Consider the following 15,962-nt stretch of genomic DNA (forward strand, 5'->3'; position numbering starts at 1 on the left):
TACAGCCAAGGCTGGGCACAGTGGAAGTACACCAAAGACTACTAGGAATAAAATCCATAACCAGGCATCCCAGCAGCTTAAATCTAACAATCATAACATAACCTTGTAATGCACTTCTAAAAATCCGTATCAACAGTGCAACAAAAGACATTCTCTATACTTACAGGTGCAGCATAATCCTGAAAACACTTTCCATTATCTTGTTTTTACCTTAAGCACTTTGGGTATCAAACCATCAGAAAAGGAATTACTATCAGAAGCTAGGCTCATAATGAGTTGAAAATAAAACACACATTCATGCAAATAAGTCTAACATTTGCAATTTGCAGAACATAAAAAAGTACACACACAGCTGTTTATCTTTTCTTAATCATCTGTCATTTCTAGGCTCCATTTTGTAACATTAGGTAAGCAGTGCTCTACCACTACACACAAGTTAAAGCACAATATACCTTCAGTAGCAAAAAAAATAATTAAAATACGCAACTTCTGTATTAATATTACACCAACAGGACTAGCATTTAGGGTAGCCAGAGGATCTTTAAAAAGACAGACACCCAAGCACCGGCTGATCCAACTGAATGACAGCCAAAAGTCTGAGTCCGAGTTAGTTAACCCTTAAATGTCAGTGCCTCTACATAAAAATTAAGTATTACTTCGCACTACAATGAATGCAGCCCAGTCTTAAAGTTACCACTCAACATGAGTAATGTTGCACAGTAACAACCACTGCATGTTATCGTAACAGCAAGCAGTATGTCAAACTATTGACAAAGAACATGCCAGGTAAGCTTGTAATTTTAACTAGGAAAAACTTCAAATTCTGCAAAATAAAATGGTGCAATAAACTGTTAACATTCACAAATGTTTACAAGAAAAACTCCATTTATTCATTAATGTGTTAAGAAATTTTTATCTTCTGCATTTTCTGATTTGTTACTAATGGGCAACTTTCACTTGTACATAGAAAATATTTGCATGCTTTATGAATAATTCACTAGCAGAACTAACCTTGTACAGAACAGCTTGCATTGTCTTATCTCTTCTTTATTCAGATTTCCCGGACACGTGTGTCTCATTTACGAAAAAATAAATTCTGTTTTCCAGATAAAGCTTTCAGGTTTTCAAAGGAATTAAATATGATATGTGGGGGTGGGGGGGTGGGGGGTGGTGTTCTTGGACCTTATTTGAATACAGAGATGCATTAGATGTATTATCTATCATTAGAGTTGTATTTATTTTTTCATTTAAATTCAATCACAGGACACATAGAGAAACCCCCCCACTCACTTCAGGCTTCATCATGCTTTATCTTATGTCCAAACAACTGAGGAAGGAGGCAGGGGGGAAAGTCAGTCAGAAAAACATCTGAATGTTTCCCTTCAAGATACAAAATGCATGGAGAAAAGTTCCTTTCTTCATTTTGACAGATGGGTGGGGCGGACAGAAGAGAGAAATCATGTACACTCAACAGAGGAAAAACCCCCAATTGTGATGCAACTTGGATACAAGGATAACCTTGAGACAGGTCGCTAGCAACTTTACACCATGAGCTAACTGCAAACAACTTAGTGGCTGTCTCTCCCATAAATGCAAATTCAAGTTTTTGGCTTATTGTTAGCCAACTTCTTCCTAACAAGAGAAAAGATACACAAGAACTTTGGAATTTGAAGCACAGAGAATATGCTTGGTATCTTTGTTTTCTTAGCATCCAAACCAAGGAGGAGGCAACACCACCGTAAACCAAATGCTACTGCAAATGAAGTTTTATATAAATACATACATAAGTTATACAAGCACCCTGACAAAAAGATTTGCCAAAAACACGATTGTCTAAATAAATACAACAAGCAGTCCTGGAGGGAAAAACACTGAGAGCAGTATCTGTATGTTTGGGGTTTTTTTAATGCATTGAAGTACCTTCCTAACTGCAGTCTACTTATTACTCAAATAACTCTTCTGATAGTATCTTCATGCTGTTTAGACTATGAAACCGCAGAATCACAAGCCTGAACCAGTGCTTCTGGTAGCAGATTTACTCTGTACTAAGTAAATTTTACTTTTCTTATCATCACAATGCTGAGAAAAACGAACTTTTTCACAGAATTGTCCACCTTTTGCAGTTTTTCTTTTCTGTCACTGTTATATGAATTCAGATCCTTTGGTCAACAATATTCCAGCACCCACTTCGATAAGTCTACCCACTGGTAGACTTCCTTATTTGAAACTTTCATCACAGACAGTCCTACACTTTGGATACTTTCTTTGTTTCACTTCTGTCACCAAAATAACAAGTTTTTGTCATAATCTGGTTCACAAAAGGAACAACAGTAACTACAATTTGGACACTGAGGCTACAAATGTTTTTTCTGATTTAATTCTGTCAACTGGGATGAGGCAGAGTACTTCTAGAGTAGACTGTATGGCCAGCAGCAATTAAGGCATGAGCTAGATTGTTCTTGCACAGAACATTCACGTCTAATTTCATTTCAGGGCCATAGCATCTAAAAATGGAAGATCAGATCTGGTTTACTAAGAAGCTTCTGAAACAGAAGTTCAGCTTCATCACTCCAGTATTCCCCCTTGGCAGGAACTATTATCATGTAAAGAGCAAGAGTGTGCCAAGTGCGGTAAAACAGTCACACTTTCTGGAGTAAGTTTAAGTTTATGAATATCAAGAGTAAGGGATGCTCTTAAGAAAGTCATAATCAATAAATGCAAGAACAACAGACTGACTTGTTAATTCATTAATTTCTGCCCTGTTCCACTGTGCTTCCAGTCCAAACCTGATCAAGCAGATAGCACCAGGAGCCACAAGTTCTTTTGGCAAAGCTGCCAAGTTGTCAGGAAGGTCAGACAGCAGCAAGGACAAGTTTTGCATGCAATCAAATAAGACTTCAAACTGCATGCAGAAGTTTGAAGGATCAGTAACTGCAGTTGCAAACCCAGGATAACCTTCTGCCACTCTGCAGTGCCCATGTGATTGAATTTACCTTGAATGATATATCAGACTCCTTACAGTCTTTATTACTGCATTTTTCTGGTCCAACAATGACTTAAGAGGTGGTTAGAATACTCCTAAAGCAGAACTTTTCCTATTAAAATATCTAATTCCCAGATTTGGGAGGATTCCAAATACCTTAAAAACAAGATCCTTATTTCATGATTCAGGAGTGCATTTACTACATGGGCAAATAGAGTTTTCTTCACTTTTTTAAACCAAACACACTTACAAAACACAGCTTGTTTAGGAATACTTTTAATCTTGTCACTGAGCACCTTTGCTTTGTTTAAGGGCACCATCTCACACCTGCCATAATACATGAAAAAAACGAGCATTAACTTCTCCCTGACTAACTTCTTTATCACTTTTGATCGATACCACCTAAAAGTTCTTTTCGGATTTTGTCATGCAGTCCAATCCTTCTTCAATGTCATCCACTCTAAGCAAATCACTTCTTTGTGCTTCTTTGGCAAGCATTACATTTAACTCATGTAATATTTGCAAATTTCTAAGTAACTGCACGTGACATTCTCCACTCTCTGAAATATTAATTACTTCTACTCCTTCTACCTGTCCAGAAATTAGATCTTGAGAAAGGACATTTAAGGATGTTTTGGAAGTATTTTTCATCCTAACAGACTTAGTTTGACTTAAACCATTCCTAGCCTTTCTATCTCAAGGATTACCATTATTAACCAGAACATGTTTTGGCCTATTTTCCTGACTACGCATTCTGTTTTGCCACCTTGTACTGTCTTTTCTCTGCAGAAGGCCATTAGACAACTTCCCATCACAATTTACTTCTATTTCCCATTGCTCTCCATGTTGCTTTAAGAACTTGCAAGCAACTGGCTTGTTAGCTCTTTTCTTTACAAAATTGGTTAGTCCAGCTTTCACCAGGAACACTTTTTACTCTAAGGAAACAATGAACACTGAGCCTTGGCAAAGTTAAGAACTTTTTTCTGAATCCTGTAGATTTCTGAAGGACCTACAACTGCCACATTACCATAGTCAATAAGGTCTACCCCAAAGGAGTTTCCTGATTTCAGAGTTTTAATAACTGCTCTATAGTAAAAACAATCGGTGTCATGCTCTCCAACGAGATCTCCTACCATGAGCTCATCTAAGCAATTTTCATGACCTATATTCACCATGCTTTCACTTAATTCTTTTGCTAGTTGTATTATTAAGTTTTCATCCTCTGCAAGCTGAACATAGAAACCTGATGAACTATTCACATGAGAAATATACCCTGCTACTTCAGAATTCACCTGAATATCACGTTGAGGAAGACTGATTAATTTAGGTGTATTTTCATTACGCCTTTCCTGCTGACCCATATAATTTAGACTTTCATTATGAGATTCAGGGAGAGCATTTACAGTTACTTCCTTTGAATCTAAAGCAGGATGACAGAGTTAGTGAGAAGCAGACTCTCCACCCAGAGGTTCCTCCCTGTACTCCAGAACAGCACTGACAGCATTTCTAAAACCTGGTCCTTCACTGTCCTGTAAAGTTTCAGTGTTTCAATTAAGCTGACAATAGAATTCTGAAGGACTATATGCGAGTTATACAAACCTCCTCCTCACTTCCAATTTTAATATTAAAAGATGAGTAGCAAAAGCTGTACAGAGAACCCAAAGATGCAAGGCTTCTCAGACCAATACATTCAGACTGGGTGACACCATGTTCTCTGAGGAATTCCTCTGCACTAATCAATGGAGTCTGTAAGTCAACTATATTGCATAAACAGTTGAGGCTTACAAGAACAAGAGCATAAATTATGCAAGTCAGTGGTCCTCCAGAAGCAGAATTGAAGTCTTTAAAACGCCTACACATTTCTTCAGACCAATTAAGCGAGTCAAATCGTAAAGGTACATTTTTAAGTCTACACCTAAATGCTTGACTTTCCAGAGTTAGAAAATCTGGAAGTACAGCCTGAAGGTCTTTAAGTAAAACTCTTTCCCAATAACCACAGTCTACAAAAATCACATCAACTTCGTCTGTGGATACCTGCTGCACAACCATTTCTCTGTACCACTTCCCATCTTTGGAGCATTTAACAATCTGTCCTGTTTTGTAAGGACTGGTATGTTCTTTATAGCAAGTCTGAATTTGTTCCATTAAGTTATTTAGCTTTGGTAGTTTGCTTTGCAACTGACATGAAAAGTCTGCTGGGGAAACCATGCAAGAACACACTACTTCAAAAACAGCTCCTGATTTAAACACAAGTTCTTTATAAAACAAATTCTCCTCACATACCAATTTACATGTTTTAGAGAGAGCACCTTTTCCAAAACAGGGCAGCACAACAGATTTTCTCAGCGATAAAGGCACACTTAATGATTTTTTCTTCTGAAATCCTTCTCCATTTCCAGATACCTTACTTCTACCAAAATTACAGATGCTCTGTGCGTTTACTTTTTTTTTTTTTCTTATATTTGCAGATATTTAGGTCTTTACCTTTTTTTGCCACATTTAGAACAGAATCTTGTATCTTTTCCCAGTACTCGGCATATCCAGCTTGAACCATACATGTGGCCACATTCCTTTGCTTCAAACCATCCTTATACTGTGCCTGAACAATGTATGTGTTGTTTTGCCTTCCAATGACATGAAGCAGCAGTAATTTGTTAAATACAATTTCTCTGAAGAAATCAATTTCCTTTTTAACCCACACCTCATCCACAGGAAACGTGCAAGCAAGTTTACAACACATAGCTAAAGCTGGTAAATCAGAGAACTGAGGAAGCAATGTTTTCACATCGTAACAGGGTACTGTATCTGTATTTCCAAAATCCAGAAAATAAATAGTAATGTTTACACGAAGCACTTCAGTGACAACACCCCGATAATACTGCATATCTTTGCTATACCGGGCACAGCACAGCAGTCCAGGTTCTGGGTTTTTAAGGACCATTTCATCAACTCCACACTGGTTATATGTGTCTGCAATATCTTTCATCAAGGCTTGAAATTCATTCTGATATTCACATGTTTGAATCCAGAAGTCAGATGGATTTATGACATATACCACAAAAGCAGTATGAAAAGAATTCATTTGCATTTCTACTCTTCTGCAGTGGCTTGACAAAGAAATATTCCTTTCAGGTAAGCAGCTTTTTGTATGTTTATTTCCCGTACAATTCTTAAATGAATTGTACCTCTCATGACATGGTTTGTCGTTTACAGCAATACTTGTGATGTTTGTTTCCGGAAGTGAGACACACGATGCAGCTGCCTCATTCTTTTTTTCTGGATGCTTAGTATTGATTCCCTGATTTAGATTTTGCAGCGTAATATAATACAAGCCTTTAATGTTATCGAATAAATCAACAAGGACACACACAGAAGTCTGTCCTATCAAGGCCTGTGTAAGTTCTTTCAGCTGAATTTTTTTTACTGTTTCATCCTGACTACCAAAACAAGACAGCGCACATGGAAATGAAATCATTGGTAATGCCATGAACTCTACTTTAAGTTTCTGAACACAACTAGATGGCACAGCTTCAATATTGCCAAAATCCATAAACCAGACTTCCACGCAGCCAGAGAGAACCTCTTTTATCACTCCCCTATGCCACTGTCCATTTTGCCTTTTGGCAGCACAGAGCAGCCCTAAACTTTCAGAAGAGTTATTTTCTCTACTGATAGCTTCATAGTACAAATGCATAGCTCCTGTCAAACCTTCCAGTTCTTTCTGCCATTTCTGCATCTGACAGTAAAATTTATTCGGGCTTACTGCAACAGTTATTTTTACAATTTCTTTACTGCCGACAGGTAGATGTGGAAAAAGATCACCCGGAACTGGCCAAAAAACTGTTGGTTTCTCAGAATCACTCAAAGTAAGCGACTCCTTAACTGGATACTTCTGTTGCAACAATTGTGGCACTCTCTTACAAAGCATTACTTGGGGAAATGCTCTTAACATTTCTACAATAAAACAAAATGAATCTCCATCAATAAATTTTCCTAACTGCAGTTCAAGAACATCACTAATGATCTTTGGCACTTCTAGAATAAACAGCTGGCATGGCGTAACAGCTTTCACATGACCTGTAATCTGTACTCCTACCAGAGATGAAAAATAGTTAACAGCTTTTGGACCCCATTTTTCTCCAAAAGGAAGTATGTTTGCAAAAACACCTGAAACCACCTTTGGAGGCAGCTCAAACAATTCATCACAAGCACATGCAAGATGTGTTTCTCCAACAACTAGCACCTGCCCAGTGTCTATAAGAAAAGCCTTGCAGTTATTCTCTCTCTTTTCCAGAACTCTTCCCCTATGCCATCTTCCTTCTGTGTCTTCCACCAAACAAGACCCACCAACATAAACATTATCTCTTACTTTGAATACACGCTGTATTTCATTTTGAAGTATGTAATAGTCAAGCTCACATCCTGCCTTGTATTGTTGACCCTGGAACACTATAACCAAGCATTCGGAGTGGCATTCTACTTGAGTGATTGTCAGATTCACATCTTCTATGTTTGTTGAAGGCGTCAGAGAGACCATCCTGTCTGCAAAGAGAAGGCATAAGATCAGCCTAGCCTGGTAATTTTCCTTTTTATTTTTGTCAAGTAATTATTTACATGAAAGTTGTTTTCAAAATGCTTTAATACATTGTTACACTTCTGGTTAAAACACATACTAAACATTTAACAACCTCATGTTCTTGCGCAACTGCGATACCCTTGACACAATTTTCTTTAGAAGGACTTTTTCAGATAACACCTGAACATTAGAATTCCTCTTGTGGCTACAGACAAATTTCACCACTTGAGAATAATTTGTAATCAGAAACTTGTCCTCAGAGTAAGACAGAGTTAAAGATTATAGAGAAAATGGGGGGGGGGGGGGGGGGGGGCAGTGGCGGCAGACAGACACACAGGGATGTGGAAAAGGACAGGACAGATGACCAAGATAACTGTATTTCTCAAAGAAAACAAAAGAGCAGAAAGCCATTAACGCCATTTATACAATCTCAGTTCATCTCACAAATGTTACTTACATGCAGTAAATTTAACTGCAGATCTCTCCAAAGGAGATCCAACTCAGTGTTTCATTGCACTGAACTTGCAGTTACAAGGAGAGTTTTACCTGCAAAAGTACTTTCAGCCTGGTTTTCTCTTTCTTTTTAATATGCAAATGACAAAGGTCTCCTCCCCTACCACCCTGCTTTTTCTGCATAAATCACTTCTTCAAATCAGTAACATCTTGTAGCTGTTGTGCTTTACTGTTTACCTAATCTGGCTATCTACACACTACCAAGTATAGCTGTAGCATATTTTAAGTTTTCATAATTGCAAGGACATACAGAACACATTATTTATGTCCAACACTTCTGCACTGGTGCATTTTGTACTGTCTCAACACTCCCAGCTCTGACAGTTTAAGTATCCTTGAACCCTTCAGATATTTCTCTGACCTTCATCTCTAATCTAGTCTTCAAGATCAGCTTCCAGTTCCATTTAAATTTGTCAATGGATCTGTTACCGCACATTGTTTGAAAAGGCTATGCATGCCATAATTTAACCAAGTAATTCCATGAAATGAACTGCTGTCCTAACAAAGAAATTAGGCTAGACAACACCTATCAAATGTGCAGACAGTAGATAAATACACAAGGCTAAACTCGACAAAGCATATGCTTGATTTATGATTATTTTTTTTTAAAGCTGAAAGTGAATATTTCAGTTTCAACTACAAGTTATTATGGCAAGCCCTTCCTCAGCCTGCAAAAAATCTTCAACAGAACTGCCAGGATAGTTTTTTCACAAGCATACATGAACTAGCTGGGGATCATACAATCTGTCTTCAGAATAAATATTGATCCCTATCATTTCAGTTCCACAGAAAATAAAAATGAATAAGTAAATGAGTACTCCTACTGTAAATCTTACCAGAACATCTTAGGCAGGAAGAGGAAGGATACAGGACTTCTCTAAAACAAACAAACAAAAAACCACCCACAAAACCAGAAATGACAACTGAAACTACTAAACACTCAAAAACCTCCCAGTAAAAGCAGTACCAAATCTAGATCTGCAAACACCTGCTTAAAAGAAGCCCCTCTGTTTTTCACTTTTCCCTGGAATAAAATAGAAGCCTAAATTCTGGGTTTTTTTAATAGAAGAAAACAGCTTTCAGGGAAGGCTTCTGTCTGCCTGGAAGAAGCATCTGATCATCACTTTTAAAGGTCACCACTAATGCTATGGGCACCTTTTCTTTTTTTCCTCTTTTTAATTGAAACAAAGCCCTAGTTGCAGGAGGAACACATAACAAATCAACTTGTGCATCAACATCTGCCTGCCCATTGTCACAGCCTACAGCATCACACAAATAGCCACATATCTACAGTTTACAAAATAGCCTTTTTTTACTCACCTATACACGGTTCAGACTTTTCATTCAAAACACACCTTCAGAAACCTCAGCCCTCTTGTTAAGAGCTCTGCAACTCTACAAGGAAAGCTGACAGAAAAAAATCATTAGAAAAAAGTAAACTAAGTTATTGTACTGTTACAGATTTGCTAATAAGTTAATTGACTTGATTTTATAAAATCATTTTTTAATACAAATATAGAAAGATAAGAAATATATTTTAATGAAACTTGTAGCTGCATAGTAAAAGCTGCTATGAAATCCTTTGTACAGTCCTGTACCAAGGCCAGAAGAATGGGCTAGATAGAATCATTGTTTATAACTTCGGTAACAAATTTGGGGTTTACAGATTCTTTGTATTTGACTAGTCTTCTGTCTATAGAAAGTGTATTGAAATGTCAGAATATAGAATTAATGGGAACTGGGGAGAGTTGACTGGAACAACTTGTAGTTACCTGCCAAGAAACCGTGAACTTTAGTAAAAGGTAATTCTGGCAGGGGGAGATCGCGACCACCGACTCATATACCACCTACCCAAATCGTACCCCAGACCCATTTCTAGACTTTTCCAACCTTTACTGCTCAGAATCGGACATGGGAGGAGTGTATGTTAATGATTTTCAGGAAATATTATTATGCATACATGTTTAATGAATATGTATGAATAAGTTCTATATATGGTGTATGACTCTGAAGCTCGGTGTGCGTTGATCGTGAGAGGACTCACTCACGCACCCGGCCGTCAATAAAGAAGTATCTGCTCATCTACATCACATTGGTGTCGCTAAGTTCTTCATTCCGAGATTTCAGTGCCAGTACTACTTTTAAATCATCCTCCTGCCCATCGAATGCACCCTGGAAGTTTTCCACATGCCGTTTAATTATGTTCAAGATTTAAAAAAAATAATTACAAAACTGAATCCACCTTCCTAAAACCATGATAAGGCCATTCTTCTTTCACTGCAGCTCAAAAAAGCCATCAGTCAGAACACTACACAGATAACCTACCACCTACTTTCTAGGCAAGAACAGCAATACATTTATCTTTGTTTGCAATGCTTCAACTATCAAAATCTATACTCTCTCACTCTACTATACAAACTTACAGCACAACAACAGAGCTTTTAAATACAATCAAATGCAAGACACAAGCGACAGCTTAAGGTACCTTTACCACCCCCCCAAAGCAGCAGCTCTGACCGGGGCTGTTTGACACCCCAAGCCGCGATCGCCTGCGAGGAGCTGGGCTCCACCCGGCAGCGCTCGGATCACCGGATGGAGGCTGCCACCGCCAGGCGAGACCCCAAAGCGAAGGCAGCCATCCTTCCGCGGCAGCAGCAGCTTCCTCACCACTCACAAGCGCGAAAGCGACATGCGAGAGCCACAAACACCACAGCAGACTACTTCACACCACCGCAACACCGAGCCCAACAGCCTACCAGCGCTACCAATGCTCACCCATCGCTGGCAAAATGGCGGCGCGAAAGCACGCTCTCGCACGCCGTGCAGCAGCACGCCCGCGCTCTGGCGCCACTGGAGGCGTAGAGGCCCTCAGTGTGGGGGCGGGGCTTAAGGTTGATTGGCGGGAGCGCGCGGGCCGCACCCAGCCAATCGGCACGGCTCAGGGGTGGAGGTGCCGCCCACACCGGGGGCTGAGGGCGGGAGGGCGATGTGGTTGGGCTGGGGCCGCGGCCGCGGTCCTGCCCGTCGGGGTGCGGGCGGCCTGGGCGGGCCAGGGCTGGCCCGGGGCGGGTTTCTTTCGTGCTGTGATTTCTTTCATTTGACTGTTTGGGGGTGGGGGCGTGTGTTCCTTTGTGTTTGTATTTTGTAGCCGTCTGTTATTTATAAGGTAGCCTCTAACCTTTGTATAAACTGTGGGTCACTGAATCTTTGGAGCTACTTAAAGGTGGTTTGAGAACTCGTACTCTTTCCCGTTATTAGGAAGAAATTATCCGTGCTGGGAGGATTACATCTTTACAGGGTGCAAAATGCTGCCCTAATTGCTTTTGGTTTTTTTTTTTTGTGGGGTTTTTTGTTTGGTTTATTTTTTGTATGATGGGTGTGCAGGGAGCAGGGTTGGTTGGTTTTGAGTTTTTTTGTGGTTTTTTTGCTAAGAATATAATCTTGGTGAGGTGGTCACAATCAGAAAACTTGGTATAAAGTATAGTTCTACAAATATCAGCATATTCTGGTATATCTATAACTGATTTTGCTCTTTAGCATGAGTTCAGGTGTGTATAATAATTTATAAGGGCTCACTTCGAATTTTTACTTTTTTTTTTTCCCCTCTGGTCAGGATTGCCATATCATAGTTACGCTTTGCAAAGTTGGGAGTGATAAAAACTGCTTTTGCAATTCTTGGAGATAGTAGTAATCTATTATGTTGAAGTCTGCATAATACACATTTAAAGGGGTATTATAGCTACTTGAATTAACTCTAAAATTTACAAGAGCTCATTTGATTTTGTAGGTAAGCAGTCATGTTTGTCACAGTCAAGATTTTTGTAAGAGCTACTCAGAACAAAGGTTGTGCTGATATACCTTTACCTTTGTATTTCTGTACAAAATGCCTGGTTTATTCTTGCATTCATCTGTTGGCCAACATAATTCCAGTATTGGCAGATTACCTCGGAAAACTGAGTTTTGCCTGGTCCGTTTACTTCTTTAATGGAAAATAACAGTGTACCTATTCATTCTGAACTGTCAAGTTGTTTACTTTCTTCCATAATGTAATGCAGTAATGTCCTGTGTACTCCCTCTATACCCTTGCCTTTCCTTTTTGGACTCGGACCTTCTCAGCTTTTTTGTTTTTTTCCCTCCTCCCTAGGTAACAGTAGTATGCATAAGGCTCTAGACATACATACTTCTCTTTAAACAACTCCTCCAGCAGGCCTTTTCACAGAAAGCATCTCACCCTCAACAAGTACTTCTTACAGAAGGTACAAACTTCAGGAAACTTCTCAAGTCTTAGTCTGTAACATAAGAAGTCTGGGATGGCAAGTAATTGATCAGCTTAGTATATGCCACACTTTTTTTCTTTTTATATGAATTTTTACCTGAGATGCTGTATCTTCTGTTGGCATACCGCCTGGGCTTAAATGGGCTCTCTTTTATTAAAAGAGTATTTTCTAAATTTACATTTCCTTGAGCATGATCGTATTACGAGAGAGCTGTTCTAAAGAGATGGACATCTAGTGTATCTAAACATTTTGGAGAACCCTACAAAACACCTGAGCATACTTGTGTCACTTCTAATAAAAAGATAGGATACTGCTATATTTAGCATTAGTAATAGATGGATGAAAACCTCGTTATACTGAAATTTTCCCTTCCCCAAGCTGTTTTGAAGCTCTGACTAATTTTGTATTTGTAGTTTTACTTTGTGGTGGGTGATCAGATTTCACATTCATAGAAACTCCATTAGTCTAATTAGGTAGAGTTATGTAAGAATGGACTTCATCAGTGCCGTATTTATAGCAAGGAAAGATAATATCAAATATTCTAAAGAACTTGCATTCTTGCAAGATTAAAAACCGCAGACAAATCTAGAACCCAAGGTAGGTGTCTTGGCATCCTTTACAGTGTGAAGGGAGAGGGCTGCCTCAGAATGGCAATTCAGAAGACTCAGGTACTACATAAGGGGCACTCTTTAATAGGAGTACTAGATACTACAAAGGGATGTGGGGTGTGGCAATGTTTTTCTCTGTAATTTAGGCTGAACTCAATCCTGTTCTGACTACATCCCAAAACTTATTCCTGAACTGCTTTTTTAAAGGCAGCAAGACCTACATTTTTTTCCTACTGAAATTGCAGCGGTGATGGCAGCTGCAATATAATAATCTTATGGTTAGAGCAGTCAGATTCTTGCAGCGTGAGTGAGTTTAGAATGTGTACCACTTCTCTGCACTGTGCATTAACCTTGGGCAGTGACGTGTGGTGGAATACAGTATGTCCCTCTTGGTTTAAGTTGTGCTACAGTGGGGTAGGGGAAAGGAAAAAAGAAGGCATGACCAGGCAATCTGTCAGGGCCCATCGGATGCTCAAGCTTTCTCACCTTTTTCTGGAAGGAAAGAAGAGGGTTTTTTGCTGGTTATGCCTTTGTAACAGAATTTCTTTGCAATGTATATCACTTCAGCCAGTGAAGATATGTCTTTTCTGACATTTTGTGGGGGGTTTGGTACATCTTTGGTTTACTCCAGAGCTGTACGATTTTGGGTTTTTTTTATTCCCCACCCCCTACTCCCCAGGGTTAATACCTAACTGGAAGGTACGCATAAAGCACTGCCAGATCTCAGAAGCAAGCTTCTCCAACAACATTTGAGATATGAGAAGTCACTATAGGTCATTGTAAGTATTCAGGAAGCACATAACAGCCGAAAGGAGAAATAGCAGTGTTGTGATATCCCAGAACATCCCTTTAATGTACTTCAGCAAACTTGTAAAACCTGTTCAGTATTTATATTTGAATTGCAAATGTTTTAAAATATTGGTGAAACTACATGTTGCACATTGATTAATACTAAATCTCAAGAGATTTTCCTAGCTTTGTTTACTGTGAGTTTTCATCTTTTCCACTTTATTGATCCTTACCAATTTTGTTTTGCTGTTATTCCCACAAAAAGCTATGTTTTCCTTCCTTGTCATTACTGTGAGGAAGCCATTAAATATTTTTGCCATTTTATCCAGTATGGAAGATTAACAAACTCTAGTAAGTTTATTTATATTCCATTGACAGACATAAAATACAATTGAAAAAGTGTTTTGATGTGTGAGGCTTTATTCTCTTCACGCATCTAGCTCCTAAATGAGCCTCAAGTTGTTCTTTGTCTGTATCAAGCTTATGAACAAGGTGGTACTTCATCTGTTCCAAAATATGTCTCTCTATGTCCACTCAGGATTTTTTTTTCATCAGGAAGATTTTGCTATGACTCTTTTATAGGCCTTAAAAATAGTTAATGAAAACTTAAAACTTTTCACTAAACAAGGCTTCTGTGCCCATGGGATGAAGTAGCTGTTTATCTCCTTTTTTATTCTGTAAGAGGTGATGGTCTGTTTCCAAGTTTGACTGCTTTCAGTACACTTCCATGTCAAATTTATTGTGAAGGAATGGGTACTAGTTTTCCGTATAGATTCCAGTGTAGTATAAAGAAAGTGAAAGTATTCTCCTGCTACAGTTTATCAGAACACCATAAATGAAGCTCTACTGCCAGCTGCCTGCCAGGAGGTAGAATATAGCACTGTGTGAGTGAGCACCTGTGTTGAAACCAGATAATGAGGAAATAATCACAGTTCTAGCTAACTTCCAACACTTATGAAAATTGATTTTGAGGGAGGGAGCACAAGACAACACTATCCTTTGTTGTAAAAATTAAGGGGGATACTGAAACATATTTCCCAAAGGATGGCTTTTGGATAACATGGTTGTTCATCTCCCTGTCTAGACACTAACAGTAGTCTGAAGCCTTCTTAAAGTATTCTTGGCAGGTGGTAAATATGTATTTGCTTGGATTTGAGCAGTGGAAGAAAAAAAAATTTGCAAAACATTGTAATCGGTAAGATACCATGTGAAAAAAAGGAGAGGAATTATCAGCATCTTGTCTTCAGTTTCGGTTTTAAAAGAGAAGTGGGACTCAGTAAATTCCTTGGGCGGGAAAAAATAATAATTGGGTAACCACGTACCTCCAAGGAAGGTTCAGATTACAAGAGGATGGAAGTATCTCCCCAGTGGAAGAACAGTGAAGGGTTTAAGACTTAATCTTCTCCTTAACGTTTCCTTCCTGGGTGACTAGATAGCAGAATGCTCATGATACCAATAAGCACTGTATGCTGACTGGAATGAATCCCATTCTGAAGCGCCTGACTTTCACGAAGAATTATGTAGAGATCATAAATGCTTTGATTCCACATGGGGAGAGAATGACGATTCAACAAAGCGTATCCTACTTTTAATCCCCAACACTGTTATGGGATCTGCCCTTAGCATTGCTAAGATTGTTTCTGAATACTGATATAAAACTGTTACTAATATAGGTAAGTCTTACACTTTTTCATTTCTAAGAAGGTCACACTGTCATAACGAAGTACTTTGAAATTGTCTCCTATGGGGTTTGATTAGTCATGGCATGCTGAAGTGTAACGGGCATAGGAATTTATGCTCTGTGGCTTAGTTCCACCCCTCTCCAGTTTGTCTTGGGCAAACCTGAAAATACATGATTAAAAATGTATGATTTTTGATTGCCAGAAATGTTTTTATTGCATGTAATGAAATTGTTTTTCTAAAAGATAGCACAGCATTCCTTCTAAGAGCATTTGTTTGTCTTTTAAATAAATAGCTTTGAAAGGAAAGATGCGTGTAACACAGAAGTACAAGTGAGTGGCAACAGCAGAAACACAGGATTTCTCAAAGTTCTAAAAATGAAGAGTGAAAGCACCTCTACCTAAGATAAAACTTACAATAAATGGCTTATCTTTTCCAGCTGAGGTGAGCCTAGATCTATTGTTTGAATGAAAACAATTACATTAGAGATAGTAGAATGATGTGATTATTTTCATATCCACTACCTTTTCCTGGAA

At 38.7% G+C, this 15,962-nt stretch overlaps 1 protein-coding gene across 1 annotated transcript; it reads right to left on the bottom strand.

Annotated features, from left to right (window-relative positions):
• Positions 1–1,277: 1,277 nt before the first annotated feature.
• TDRD15 (tudor domain containing 15) lies at positions 1,278–10,933 on the bottom strand. Its single transcript, XM_055810544.1, is given in 14 exon segments — positions 1,278–2,509; positions 2,511–2,597; positions 2,599–2,676; positions 2,678–2,953; positions 2,955–3,030; positions 3,032–3,399; positions 3,401–3,881; positions 3,883–3,965; positions 3,967–4,420; positions 4,541–4,567; positions 4,569–5,431; positions 5,433–7,525; positions 9,393–9,479; positions 10,848–10,933. Coding segments are annotated over 12 exon segments (5,007 nt in total). The 5' UTR covers positions 7,521–7,525; positions 9,393–9,479; positions 10,848–10,933; the 3' UTR covers positions 1,278–2,383.
• Between the last annotated feature and the right edge of the window lie 5,029 nt (positions 10,934–15,962).

This window comes from Falco peregrinus, chromosome 7 (assembly GCF_023634155.1).
Source record: "Falco peregrinus isolate bFalPer1 chromosome 7, bFalPer1.pri, whole genome shotgun sequence".
Classification (NCBI taxonomy): domain Eukaryota; kingdom Metazoa; phylum Chordata; class Aves; order Falconiformes; family Falconidae; genus Falco; species Falco peregrinus.